The sequence below is a fragment of the Vidua macroura genome, chromosome 7, assembly GCF_024509145.1.
Source record: "Vidua macroura isolate BioBank_ID:100142 chromosome 7, ASM2450914v1, whole genome shotgun sequence".
Taxonomy (NCBI): domain Eukaryota; kingdom Metazoa; phylum Chordata; class Aves; order Passeriformes; family Viduidae; genus Vidua; species Vidua macroura.
In genome coordinates, this window is record NC_071577.1 from 21,691,815 (window position 1) to 21,707,265 (window position 15,451).

General features: G+C 40.8%; 1 protein-coding gene and 1 long non-coding RNA gene across 2 annotated transcripts in view; one reads left to right on the plus strand and one right to left on the minus strand.

Annotated features, from left to right (window-relative positions):
* The window catches only part of CERS6 (ceramide synthase 6), a 99,037-nt gene extending 83,874 nt beyond the window's left edge, over positions 1-15,163 (minus strand). Inside the window, exon 1 of the mRNA XM_053982802.1 lies at positions 14,871-15,163. Within this exon, the coding sequence (XP_053838777.1) occupies positions 14,871-15,040 (170 nt within the window). The 5' untranslated portion in view covers positions 15,041-15,163. The remainder of the gene's footprint in view (positions 1-14,870) is intronic.
* On the plus strand, positions 3,249-8,260 carry LOC128810171 (uncharacterized). Its single transcript, XR_008437965.1, has 3 exons — positions 3,249-3,316; positions 6,179-6,277; positions 8,164-8,260. It is a non-coding gene; the product is annotated as an uncharacterized LOC128810171 (long non-coding RNA).
* Positions 15,164-15,451: the final 288 nt, after the last annotated feature.

Here is a 15,451-nt window from a genome sequence, read left to right on the forward strand (position 1 = left end):
CAAAAGCCTCTTATTCTCAGCTTGTTCTGCAGTAGGACCAAAAGAACTTACATTTTATCATTATTTTGTTTATACCATAAATAATCCAGCTGCAGAAGAAAGATCTAAACGTAGAACTACAAACTCAGAGCTGGAGCACACTCCACTAGTGTGCTATTGTCATAAATAAAGCCTAAGAGTAAAAAGTCCTTCATTAAAATTACAACAATTACAAGAGAATAACTTTGTAAGTACTTTTTCTTTTGTGTCCTAGATAACATTCAGGTGTCCAAAAGCACTATGAAAATCCATATTTTTAGTGAGTTACAAAATTTTTTTCTTTCTAGCCAAATAAAGAGGACACATCCCTTTGGTATAGAGCACTGCCACACACAGCAGCCCTCCCCCACTCCCAGGTCTTCATGCCAAGCATTATCCCACGCTTAATGTGGAAAAGCATCAGCATTTCCTTCTGCTGGTTTTTCACTTTTACACAGCCTTATTAGACACAGGCAGTGATGCAGCCATCATATTATAGTTCAGACCTTTCTCAACTCTTCATATGCATTAAGTTAACTTCATAGACCTGCATGGGAAAACACTCCTTCAAAACAGGCAAATAATCAACTCTACTATTACTATTGTTGTTATTACTATGCTTTCAATACAATTTCTGAGGTAAGAAATGAGAAAGGAAAATGTGCATGACTCTTCTGGGCACACTGTAAATGAACGAGCAAGGTGACACCATTAAAATTAAGATAGCCTGACAGCTTGCATTTTGCAACCATGAAGAGTTTCTTTTGTTTCTTTTAAGTAATAACCTAGAAAATTTCCAGCCAAGACAATATCCAAGAAGGTGTTAAGAAGTAAAAAAAAAAAAAAAAAAAAAAAACAAAAAAAAAAAACCCACAAAAAAAAAAAAACTCTTCAGTGGCTGTTAAATCTTAGAGCTGCAAGTGCCTTTTTTCAAGATTTGAGTTCTCCGAAACAGACTTCTGGTAAGCCCTGCATGTTTTGTACTTAATTGCATCTTCTATCAGATCTGCCCTTGTCAAACCAGGAATAGGACTGACTAATGGTGCTCATTTAAAAGTGGATGCTTCATACAGTTGAGGGCCACTGCCAATCACTGAGACCTTATAAGTGTAAGTCTTATTTAAGAGGGGAAGAGAAAATTATCCTATAAAACTGCAGGGTGAAGGTGAAATTTTCCATCTTCTTGCTTCTGCTCTATCCTCACATACCCCAGACACATCCCGAAATTATTCTAGGACAGAAGCAACTGCACCTGTAAGACTAGAATAAACTGTCCAAGGGGAAAGGAGCTTAGGAGTTCAGCAGCATGGCTCACTCTGCATTAAGTTCTAAAAACTTCTTTCTATCTGTGATAGTTGTCACTAAAAACTTTTTTGGAAGCAATAAGCAGTTACTGCAGTTATGCTCATACCATAAAAAAGGATCCCAGGCCCCATAACAGATTACTCAAAATAATCAGCAGAAAACACAAGCACACTAAGTTTTAGTCCTCTACTTGACTATAATATTCAAATTTAGACCTCCTGAGCTCAGGAGCCTCACTCTTTCAAAGTCAACAGCAAAACCAGACCAAAATATTTTCCATTACTCTCCCACAGGCCAGAAGTGTGGAGGGCTAGAAGGATGCAAGGCTCACTCCTGTGATTAAGTTTTCTGGTTGGTAACCATTCTTCTGTAGGCAAAGCTGAGAGGGAACATTTGCCAAGCTTTCAGTTGAAGAAAGCCCAGGGAATGGAAGCTGGAAGAAAGTACAGGGTGGATCCAATGAATGCACTGTTTATTATGCAAGTGTACTCATTCAGAGGCCTCTTTATGTCATTCAGTGTAAACAAATACCTGCAGCACTACCATGCAAGGCAAAAAAAGCCTTGTTGTGAAGCAGAGTGGCAGACTTGTTGAGACAGTCATGGAGGTCATCATTACAACCTATTTTAATATCAACATGTACACACACCCCGTCGTACTCTCTAAATCACAAAATCATCACATGTGGAACAAACATCCTCATCATCATAAGGATGACAATTTTTCTGTTTGTTTGTACTCAGAGCTCTTAATAGCTGCTTATATCGTTACTCTGGCAGTGACTACAGTGTACATAGAATGCCTGGGTTCACATTAAACTACCTGTCACATGGACTGACAGAAATGCAGCTGCAGCACACTGCCTGCTAGGGCAACACCTGAATACTACTTCCAGCCACCCTACACATGTAGACAGGAGCTACAACCACCACACAAATGTATCAGACCTTCTTCTCCACCATAAAGCAGCTTGGTGCAAGAGCAGAACTGAGGCAGGACACAGAAAAGCTGTCCACAAGGTGCGTACCAGCAGCCTGTCACCAAGCAGCAGGCTCAGTCTTCAGTCACTATTAGAGCTGTTCTTATTATTAAAGGGACTGAAGGAAGGAGTAGCAAGCCTAGCACGTGGTCCCTTTCACTGTTCCATCACCCTACAGCATGCAGGAGCACTGCCTCCTCTGTGAAAAAAGAACAAGTCATTCTGGTTGACATGAAATGTTAACTAACCTTCTATGTGTGAGGATTTTCAGACAAAATTAATACTTTTTGGCTGCACACAGACTACTAGTCCTGAAAAAATGGAAGGGGGAGGAAAATGTGGCACTTAGTCAAGGAAAGAAAAATGCAATGCAAAAAAAAAAATAATTCATATTTATATATACGTGTATATATAGGTACAGAGATAGAATTGTTTCTGCTTCACAATTACTAAAACAGCAACATAATTGCTAGATTAGATTACTATATTACTAAAATTCCATGGATACACATGACCATGCATAATGTCATAAAACTTCTGGTCTTTCACAAAAGTTATATGCAGATAAAACACCAGAACTCAGCAAAAGTTGATTTCTAATTTATATTGGCAGAAGATCAGACTCGGGACATTTGAGTAAATAAATTATATTTAAGTGCAATAGAGATCCTGAAATCAGTTCAATTACCCTCAAAGACCATGTAATTTACATCTCCCACAGACCTAACCCGATGAGACTGTTTGACAAAACTCTTTATGCATGTAATACAGTTTCACAAAATTAATATTCTTTTTACATTAAAATTCACCTAGGAAAACAAATGCTAATGTTGGAAGACCAACAACTAGCCTGATGTATGGAATCCAGGATGCTTCACAGCAAACTCTATGGAGTCACTGAGATGGGAGCATGAAAACCCCTGACCCTTATCTTTTAATGTATGATTTAGGATTTACCAGTCCATGTGCACCAGGCAGGCCTAAAGCTTTGCAAGAGATTCACAAGAGCCCCAGGTAAAGTTAATGCAAGCCTGAAAAAGAAGACAAGATGTAAGTGGTAATATCTGGATTCTAAGGACTTTTTTTATATATGAAGATTAACTAATCTCACTTTTTATTTGAAATTTCTACACATGAACAAGAAGGTAAGATGCTGGAAACTACTGCCTTGGCTCTTCATTCCAACAAGCTTTCCCCAAGACAGAAACCCACCCCCACAAATAAACAAAAAAGTCAAACAAAATCCATAATAACACCTTCCTATTGTGGTCAAGGTCTCAAGTCAGTCAGAGGTATTCAAGGGAAGCAGAAGTCCTTTGCATATTGTACACAAAATACTGGATATGGAGGACTGAAATCAGAGAATCACTTTATGGACCACATAGCTGGCAACACCCTTGCTTTGACAGATACCTCATCTCTGTATATAGTTTCTCAATGTGCTGTGCTCTAGTCTGAGAGCTGGAAGAGGATGGCAGATTATTTAGCAGATGTCACTTCTTAGTCAGTGCACTTGGGTTATTTTCAAACCATTAAAAAAATATTTCCTGGTATAGATACAGGACTTTACAGAAAGAAAATGTGAAAGAAGCTATGGTTTCTTCCTAATAAGCACATAAAGAGTTTTGAGATGAGGATGACCAACACATTGTTTTTCCACCAAACTGAGAAAGATCCTTGATAAAATTAGGATCAGCTTGAAACTCTTGAGAATTCCTTTAAGTGTAAAAGCAGATCCTTCAAGGTAAATTTGAAGTTTTCTTTCCTTTGAGGCAACTTACTTAAGAGGTTTGTTATTAGTATTTAAAGCTCTAAACCACTCTAGTGTTACACCTGAATAATTTGGGAAACAAGGCAAAACACAAGGAATACTCATGTGATGGATACAGGTGGCTGGGTTCTCCTCAAACCTTAGAGGCAGGTCTCAATGGAAGAGTAAGCAAGATGAAGTAGGGTCCTATTTCTGCTAGCAGTCTTCATCTTGACAACTGAGGGTAAATGTCAGGCTAGAGATTCAAACTCTTGCCATGACTCTAACAAACCATCAGCCTATTTTCAAAAAAATCAGCCTTTTAAGAGGTAATTTTACAGGTTACCTGTTAAGGGGTAATTTTTTCCTCCGATAAAACACAAAACAAACAAACAGAAAAACACAATGAAACTTTCTGTGTGTCATGCATTATACAAACTGGTTAATTCTGATGAAGAATGTGTGATTCTGGAGGCTGGCAATGCTATAGAGATCTCATTTTTATCTCTACATCCTTGTCTTGTAACCAAACCCATTTATCAGTGCTGGCTGAAAGTCAGGACATCTGCTCCTGATGAAATTTTGACATTTCTAACTTTCCATTTCATTCCAAACTGGAAGAAAATCAAGTATTTTTCATGTTTCCTGTATATGCTCTAGAAAATAACAATTCCAGATTAGCACACACAACAGTATCTCTAATTAGGAGAAAATATATGTTTCTTGTTTCAAATATCAAACTGTTTAATTATCATCCCAAAAAGTCACATTTCAAAATATCTCATTTTCTAGAGCAGGCAATATTTTACATCCATGCCTTACAACTATATTTTGATGTAATGATATTAAAAACAAAATAGAGAAAAGCACATTGCATCAGAGTGATATGTTGTCACTATGGTATATAAATTATTTTCTGTCACATACATATACAAATATATTTTCAACTGTGCATTTTATTACCAATATAAAGAATTCATGAACATGAGACTAAAGACTGGCTTCTCTCTTTTTTCCCCTAAGTCTGATTTGCTCTTATTATCCTGAACACAAAGGGAATAAAAGCTTTTCCAGTAAGGCATGTGATTTCTGCTTTCTGTTGTCTAAGCACTCCTTTACATGAATTTTTTCAAACCCAAAATTATCTTAAATATATTGCAGTGTTGAAAAGAAACAACTTAAGTGGAACAAAACTAAAATTATCCTCAAAATGGCCTGTTATAATCAAATTTTGTGCTGTAGGAGACTCAAAGCATTGATCCTAGAAGAGAATAGAATGTATTTATTTCAAAGCAACTCAGACTTCATTCTGGGTACCCATAAGGTAATTCCTGTCTTAGGTAGCGGAGGTTCACACCTATTTCTCATCTCATCTGTTCACACACCAGACTATAATAAAATCAATCCTACAGAAAATGGAAAATCCAGATGTCCATTCAATCAAATGTTACATGCTCTGCCCTAACTTTCTTCTATAGGCTTCCAGTGAACTTCAACTTAATCCTCTCCTATTCAGTTTTCCGACACAGTTTACAAACTCCATCCACACATAGGTCTCAGGAGGCCTGCACTTATGCCATTCCGTGAGGTTTATGATTTCACACAATCACCAAGGTTGGAAGAGACCTCTGGAGATCACCAAGTCTGCTGGATGGTCAATCAGTACAGGACTATGCCCATGTTTTCCAAGTACATCCACAACTGGAGACGCCACAGCCTCACTGGGTAACCTGTCACAGTGTTTCACCACCATCCCAAGAAAAAGTTTGTTTAAACAGAATTTCCTACATATCAATTGCTTGTTGCCTCTTGTCCTTTCACTGTACACCACTAAGAAGAATCTGTGTCCACCAGCACTCCCAGGACTCCATCTACAGTTCAATTTGTCATCATCATAACAATGCAATCACTGCTAATTTAGTACAAGTGTTGTAATACTGGGAAATGTTTGGCACCGGAACTGTTCATATTTTCAGGCTTCTTATCATATCAGTTCTCACCCTCCTCTCATACTCCTGTGTGGGAAAACTTGACAGATAAGAATCAACCACTCAATTATTGCATCAATATATACACAACACATTTCTGCTTGTGGTCTAACCACCTGCATTTCTTTTTCTCAACAGTTTCTTTCCAACGTGACACCTCATAAGATAAATTAATTATACCTAACTGGACCTGATCATCTCATCAGCAGTATGCTTTGGACAACCACAAGTATTGAAGTAGGAGGTTTGAGAAAAGTTAATGGACAAATGCAGAAAAGCTTCTCAACGAGCACATATTCATGACCCACTCATTTCCCAGAAGTTTGTTTTCAACAGAAACAACTGGTCTTACCAGTTGTAAGGGGGATTCTGGTCTTGACAAAGCACTGGTCTCATCTACTATAGCAGAGCTCAGAAGAGCTGTAGCCCTGATAGGCAACTGATCAGAGACTGGAGCCCTCCAGCTCCCCAGCTGCACAGGTCTCTTCCTGGTTGAGAAGTGCTACCTGAGTTCACCCACCACCCCAAAAATTTCTGAGCTCACTTTTATTTCATGTAGATTTAATTTTGTCTGCTTTGTCAAACTGTAATGCCCTCTGGTTTAGACTAGCATTCCACATTTATGCTGCCCACTTACAATGTTTCAGCAGTTGCCATATCAAGGCTAATTTCTGTGCACCTTAAGGAACATACCTTGTTTGAGCAGTCCCCTTAAAAACAGCACACCAAGCAGTATCTCTCTAACTATGGAGGCAACTGCGTCTCAGCAATACGTACATCACACAGTCACAACAGACACGAGGAAGAGCAAGCACAAGGGATATTACAACACACCACTCTGATCTTCCTTTCACATTACTTCTGTGATCAGGGACTGCTTCTAAGCTCTTTACTTTGAGCTATAGAGCACAGTCTTATCCAAATAAGCAATTCCCTGCCACTCCAGGAAAGCATCTCTCATTAGTCTAGGCAGTTTAGCTTGTTTGTACCATTTCGAGGTAGACAGTATTGGTACAAAAGCAGTTCTCATAGTTTAAAGTTCTGTCAAACACCATAGGAAAGTATAAATTGAGAGTAGTCTTTGCTTCCACTGTCTTCCCAGTGAAAAGATAGAAGTCCCACAGACATGGTAAACAGCAGGCCCAATGAAAAATCAGGTATCTGAACTTTTCTCAATGTCATATAGAACTGAATTCACTCAGCAACAGAGATGAAAAGGGAGTGAAGAGATCCCAATGCTGAAGTGAGGGTTTCAGCATCATCTCTATTAAGCCTTTTTCTCTTTCTGCTTGTAGAACTAAAAAATACTAAGTTTATCTCAGAGGATGGCAAATGGGCAGCGAGTAGATTTGATGATACCACATGTTATGTTATTTCACTAGTGATAAAAATAGAGCTACTAGCTTTTGCAAATGATAAACACTACTGCAAGCACAAATACTCAAATAGCCTCAAGAACGTAAGATTTTATGCCAATGAACACATTCCAAGCTCTAACCTCTGCTTGTGCACCAGTGTTCACTATGTCAGTTAGATTGATTTAATGTAGTACTATAGGCTATTGCCCTTATCCATACAGGAGAAACAAATACAGTGAAGATATTATCAAAAGGAAACTTCTACTGCACTTGCACTGAGAAAAAATGCAAGTGATTTAGGTATTTTGCTTTAAGTATCCTAGTGTGACCTGTGAGCACAAAGAAGGCTTTTCAACAGTTCAGACCAAACTTCAACATGCATCATTTATAATATTAAAATGAGTTTTAGGTGAGTGAACCTGAAAGATACTTCATTAATACAAGGTAGTCTGGAGACCCTTAGCACTTCATTCCCCCCTGTGCAAAACGTAACTTGGATTAATAGGCAATATACATGACATGGTTAACTGGATGTTACACTCCTTTACAATTCTTAAATTTTCTTAGTAATTGTACAATTACCTTGAGAGTTAAAATTTGATTGTGCTACATCAGCAATAGTTACATGAGGATTTACAATTCCTCAGAGATAATAAAACTTAACAACAACAGAACTTGCTATTAAGAGAGGTATTAACTACATAGGGAAAAAAATACAGTTTACTCTCTGTTTTTTTATGCAGAAGTCAAAACTTTGTGTTACAGGTCCATCTGAAAACCATCTCTAAGATTTCAACTGACTGGGCTAAATACTCCAGTTCTCTCACCCTGGCTGCAGTTTGACTACTTCAGAAAAACCAGAAAGGCATTGACAGAAACTGAAGGATGCCATACGGTGTAGAGTTCGTCTTCTGTAAGGACTATGTGCTAAAACCATTTCCTCCCAGAGGACAGAATTTCTCAGCCCATCTGATTGTCATAAATTTTGCACACCTTAAAACAAGACATTAGTGATTCCTCCTATTCCAAATAATCAAAGACCCACACACGTCATGAGCAGAGACCCTCCCTTTCCCTTGGCTGTCCCCCAAAATCTGTATGTGCCCAGTGAGTGAAGGAAGTCACTCTGGGGGGAGACACAAAGCAATCCAGGTGTTAGATCAACACCTCCAAGGAACTGTAGATACACATCATATGCATCTGATTGTCCATAAGGCATCAACTACAGTCTTAAGCATATGACTGGACATTATATAAGGTTACATCATTTTAAAAAGCTATATAGTTTTATGCTGTAATTTTAACTTTCTTCTCAAAACTCCAAGATCATCTCAAGACAGGCACAGAAACACCACATGCTAATAAACTGTCAATCTACTGCAGGCATGGGATATATAACAACTTGAGAAAAAAGGACAAACCTCCCCCCCACAAAATATAGTCAAATAAATACTGTTCAGCTTGGGCATCAACTCTGTTGACAGGAACAGAGATAGACTTAAGGGAACAGAATGTCCCAAATGTTAATTTACTAAATATTTTGTATGAACTACTAAGACACTGGTCTGCAGATGCGTAGAAATGGGCAGCATACTAGAAGCTCTTATTTTTCCAAAAACAAATCCTTGGCACATGCCTGTTAATCAGTGAAAGAGGCAGAAGCAGGAACAGCAGAAAGAGACACAGGTAATTTGGATCCAATTGCGTGGTTGCAGGAATCCTGGCAGGAACCAAATTGGACTTGCTACCAGTAACTGGAACCTGCACTCAGACAAAACCCCACTACCCGTGACTCTGCCTCAGTAATAGGCTCCCAGCACCCACTAGTGACCTGTCACTGAAACCTTTCCATTGGCAGAGCTGTGGTTTAGCTGTCACACTTCTCTCACATGGATATTTTAGGAATGACTTTTAATGTCATTCGCTTCTGGAGCTCGGCACCCATTTCCCATTTAACTCCTAATTTTAAGACCGACAATAATGCACATCTGTAAATGGCCCTATATGAAGGACATTCAAATAGTGTGCATTTTATCCACTGCACCTTCTTTGAAAGGAACACTCTAAGCCTATGTGTGAGCACACAACTACATTACACAACAGAGATGTGTACCAGCCAGCACTGGCAGGACCAGCGTGCATGAGAATACACTGCACTTGTCTGAGCTGGTAAGAAACCAGCCAAAACAGACAACAGCTCTCCAGGTAAAACAATAATTTTGTTGGGAAGTATTAGCCTGCAAGTGTTAGTGGCTGAAGCTCAACCCTGCAACCCTAGGAAACAAAAACTGGTTATATAAAGAAAAAGATAAATGACAGAAAATTAGTAACTTAAAAAAAAAACACAGAGAAATGAATAGTACAATCAACAGGATACAAATGTATTTTAAAGCTATTTACTGCTAAGGCTCTATTGTTACTTATTAAAATGAAATTGATTTAAAGTTGAAAATAAAGAGTTTTTTAGTTATTTTTTTCCCAGGGTCTGTCTTTTCATACAAGTTAGCAATTTCAATACCCTATTCAATTTTGACAGAATTAAGCATTTAGTAAAGAGCAATCAAGCAAAAAGAAAAAGCCCCACATGTCAGCTTATGAAAAAAATAAATTATAAGAAAAGGTAAAGAAAGAATTGATAAAGTTATTGTCAGAACACATGCATCCACTTACATACAAATGAATTACACCTGAATGATCAGATTTTGCCTAATGCACGGGGAAGTAAGCAAAAAATCTATAAATATTACAGCCTAGAAACAGGTTTTGACTGAAATAACCATCAGTGCCCCACCCAACCGCTTCAGATGGGGTTTTGGGCTGCTGGAAGTACAGGAAGTTTGCACAGTCGCTTCCAAAATTTGTATCCTGTCTAGCCTCTTTTTTATTGTAAAAAAACACTGATACTAGATGTCCTAGGGAGTACAAAAATCAAATTTGTATGTATACATTACACACCAAAAACACTTCTAAGACTGTATGTATTGTCATCTGAATGAATTTTTATAATTAGCAAATATATATATATATATAACCATACATTGTATCATGTTAGCCAGATCCACTAGGTGTCTGTGTCATGCTAAATGAAAATCAGCTGAGGTTACCTTTGAGATAGAATTATCATTACAAAAGCAGTTTCATATAAAAGCCATGAATTTCCATATGCTCAGTGTCGACAGCATCTTGATGGGAGTAATAGTAAATGATGTGGCTGGTTCAGCTTCAAGTCAGTGCAGCTGGAGGGCTGCTGCTATATATATTCAAGCTGACCTTATGAGCCATTCCATCAACTGCAGAATATTAGCATCACCTTTGAGAACTGCTTCCCATCAAGGCCAGATTACAATTACAGTGTAAGCAGTTTGCTGGTTCATTGAGTGATTTCATTAGGTCTGAGCCCAAACTGCTGCTTACAAGATGAGGGAAATAAAATACAGTGCAACTACAGTGCAAAGATGAAGTATTAGTAACTTCAATAGATGAGCCAAGTGTAAAGAAAGCAGTAATATCAGAGTACTTGACTCGGAAGATTGCTAGACCACATCAGAAATCTGTTTTGTCAGGAATCCTTTGGAGGATTCAGTCAATTTCTGCCTTGAGAGAAGTCTCTAAAACAGAAGTGTTACTCTCTTGCTTTGTGTCCAGCAAGCACGCTGATTGCTGAGTGAACTCAGTTTTTGTATAAGCACACACTCCTTGCAGAGGACATGCTTAGGAGTTTACGAAAGGATGCTGCTTCCGAGGAGTGAGGTCTAGCACAGAGGGAGAAGAGCCACGTTGTCCCATAAATAAAAGAAGAAAAATTGTATTTACCCAGAACAACAGGTGTTTATTTATCTTTTTTAGACCAATCAAAACTACAACACCCTGCTATTAGTAAGACCAGTTTCAATTCAGCTTTAAGCTGTCTTTGCCACACTAGAACTGGAAAGGATCCAGGGAGACAGAGACTTACTAGTGAGCACTTACATTATCTGAAGGCATTGTATAGTACAGGGGTATCCTTAATTGCTACATGCCTTTAAAAAAGACATACAAAATGGATACATACTAGGGGGAAATACGTTCCCACATTATCCACTGCATTGCTAAACTTCTGCCATCTTCCAAATTACTAGGTAACACTATCTTTGTGCTTAGTTATTACAATTTTCTAAAATGTACTTTGTGATTAAAAAAAGATGAATGAGAAGGAAGGGGAAAAAGGCTGTTAAAGTATTTTAACATCTCAACCATAACTATAATAACCTCAGCAGATACATCCACTAAATCTCATGGCTATGAGGTTGTACCTCAGACCAAAGCTTATTTCAGGAGCACTCATCACCATCAGATCCACTTGCTGAGGTGACTGAACATACCATTAATGTTCTAATCTATTTTTTCCTTTCATTCAAGAGGGCTGGTCAGGGATAGCAGGACAAGGAAATCAATAAAAAAGCAACCCATTTGAAAGGAGAAAAAAAATTAAGAAGTGTCTAGATTATTTTCTTGGCATGGTTAGCTGATTCACCAAACCAGTAACAAACAACAAAAACAACAATCCTCATAGGATTAACTCTGTAAATAATACATGTATATATAGAGAACAAAATTTCCAAGTTCTATCATTTCAATTCCACCTGCAAATATGCACACACAAACACATATGTATATAGAATATAAACATAATATCAACTTTCAGCATTGCAAGTTGCATCCCCCAAACATGTCAAGAACTTTGTAAGCAAAGACATGTAACGTTCAACTCCCCAAAACCATATTTCTTACTATTGTGAGGATTCATGAAGTTAGTTACCCTTCCTATGAAGCAGAGGAATAAACCATACTACTACAGCAGCCTATCAGTCAGCTGCTATGAAACAGTCTGAAAATAATGGGTATAAAACACATAATCAGATTCTTAACACCTTGTGTCTCCTTACCTACCAGACAAAATTACAAGAGCACCTGTATTAGAGTTAAGGTATCTTACAAAACAAAATAGAAACTACACTGATGTTACAAATACTACAGTACAGTCACAGATCTAAAAAATAAATCTGCAAGTTTTTAAAATGTGTTACAGAATCAAATTTAATTTCTTCTTTAGCTGCTACCATTGCAACTGCTAAACATCTGTAAGAGCATGCTGCAGGATGCAGCACATACATCAGTCATCCACAACTTGAGTTTAAAAAAAATGTTTTGATACAGAGAAGAAAGAAAAAAAATCAGTTTTAAAGATATTCCTTTCTTCCCCCTTCTAAATCGTGTATAATTGCAGACCTTTAATTGATGATGTGCATGAAGTGTTTCTGTAGCTCCCAACAACCAAAACACAGAAATCTGAAAAAACCAATTTACAATAAGCAATAATTAACCTTGATCATTCCCCCATTCAAAGTCATACACAATCCCCCTACTTTCATCAGAGGAAACAGGTCCAGTTGCTTTTGCTCAGCCTGCTTTAATAAAATGCTCTACATGAAAAATCACTGTTGTACCATGCCATGTGGATTAATCCCACACAAAACAGCCAATCCTACTCACACAGCGGAGTTTTGAAATTTATTTTAATTTTAAAAGGAAAAAATACATACATAAGTAATTGTTAACAAAACATCCTTGGAGATCTCTCACCTACAATCAGATTAGCAGAACAAATTTCTAGATATAAATTGCAAAATCCATCTAATGAATACAAGAGAATTTTAAATATACTGGTATTATCATCTATATGTATAACTAAGATCTAAAAATATAACGCATTGCAAAATTAAACATTACTTTAAATGAATGAAGAAAATTACCAAGAGTAAGTGGATACAAACTACTACATAATCAGAGCAGCTTCTACAATGCTAACAACAGCCACATCAGGATTAGCAGAAATATGAGTTAAAGTTGAGGCTGAAACTATCTCTCTGACTAGCTGTTCCTCCATCAAAACAGAGTCCTGCGGTGATGCTTATTGCAGTTCAGATGACAAGAGATGCAATATCATGCACCCACTTTCAACACTCAAAAGTACACATCATAAAGATTGCAAAAAGAAAAATTAATTATTTGACATCATCTAAATACTTGTAATTGTACTCATTACCAGTTGTTAACTATATTGCAGTATTTAACTCAATTGCTTCAATTAACTTTTCACAACCTCAGATTTTCAGGCAGATTACAATTTTTGCTGTTCACTAAATCTGTAAAGCAACACAGAAGATAACAACAGCCCGTGACAGCTTATTTTTCAAAACAAATATGGTCCTCTCAACCAAGCTAGGAATACAGGCAAGTTCTAACCAGGGAGAAGGAATGCTTAGGAAATTTGAAGTGGTACCCGGCAGATAAGCTGTTTTATCATTTTTAAAGTATCTTTACAGCCCTTCTCTGGCATGTAGTAACTACCAGTCTTCCTTTATCTTCCTTGACTACCCTAATAGCATGCCTAAGAAAACAACACTGAAAACACGTAGGTGTTGGCATAAGGAATCGTTCTTTTGTTCTCTGCTGTTGAGGGAGCAGCACCTTTGTCAGGCGGCGCAGCAGCGTGCGCAAGTGAGCACCCACTTGGCTTCAGCTGCCTCCCCGTGACAGGCGGCCCCTGCTCAGCACCCGCACGGAACACTCACAGAAAACACAGTCCCTGCTGACCGGTCGCTAGTCTGACGCCTTATGTTTAAGTATGCATATATACGTATTCATGTATTTGTGAAACGTGGTTTATGTGTTCAGCAGCCTCGAAGAACGGTGAGTTTAGTTCAGAGATGAACAGCGTCTGCCGCGTTTCATCATTGAGCTTCCACATTCTGACAGGAGTGTTCCGACACTCGGCACGGACCGCTCACCGATACCATCTGCACTGGCCACGCACAGCTCTGCTCAGCCCCGCTGCCCCGGGCTGCCCCTTCCCACCTGAGGCCCCACGCTGAGCAGCTGACCAGCCGCCGGCTCCCAGCTCCCGCCGCCGCTCCCGGCTGCGCCGCGCGGGCTTCGCTGTGGAGAGCGGCCCTGCGGCGGGGGCGCGGGCAAACTCTCCTGCCGGGACCACTTCCCGCCGCGGCCAGTCGCCACCGTTCTTCTTGCGGAGCTTCCGTGAGCAGGGCGGACAGGACCCCGCCGCAGCCCGTGGGTCGTGGGCAGACGCCCCAGTCCGGCAGAGGTGCCGGAGGGCCCTTCTCTCCCGCCCGCCGCGGCCGGCTCAGGTGGCGGGAGGGCTGCGCCCATTCCCGGGCAGACCTCGCCTCCTAGTGCCCGCGCCGGGCCGCGCTGCCGGCAGCGGGAACAGCGCGCCGGCTGCCTCTCGAACCCCTCCACCTTCCTGCATCGGGCCCGCTACGTGACCGACCGAGGGGGCAGGGATAACGCAGGGGCCCGGTAAGGCCGGCAGTGAAGCAGCGGCGAGGGAAGACGCTGGGCTGACAAAGCTCCTCGGCTGCCCTTGGGCCCGCCCAGCCAAACCCGGGGCGGCGCGAGGGGCTCGGCGTTACCTTTCGAAGAGCAGCCGGATCATGAAGATGCAGAAGGCCAGGGGGAAGGCGAGGTAGAGGTCCTCCGCCTGCGGGAAGGCGGCTTCCTCCGTGCTCTGCAGGTCCGCCCAGGTGACGTTGTGTGGCAGCCAGAACCGCTCGTTCCAGAACCAGGCGAGGATCCCTGCCATCTTTGCTTTGTCTGCCGCGGCGCCCCTCGCTCCGCTCCGCCCGCGGCGAGGCGCGTGTGAGCGGCTGCCGGGAGAGAGGATGGAGGCGTGTGTCAGCCCCGCAGCCGCGGATGATGCTGCCAAGCGCCGCCGTGCAGGTTCCCCGCCCGGCGGGGGCAGCGACCGCCCCGCCTGTCACACGGCCGCGCCGGCACCCATTGGCTCCCGCCTGCGCCCGCCGCTGCTCGGGGCCCCGCCGGGCGGTCCGGAGCCACCTTCGCCCGCCCCTTTCCCCTGCCGAAAGACCGCACTGAAGCCCGAAACCGAAGTGACGCGGCCCGAACAAGAAGGACCCTGTCCAAGGGGCACTCACCGCGGCCGAGGCTGCCGGCAGCAGCGCTGTACCCAGCGGGCGCAGCCTCCGCCTCAGCG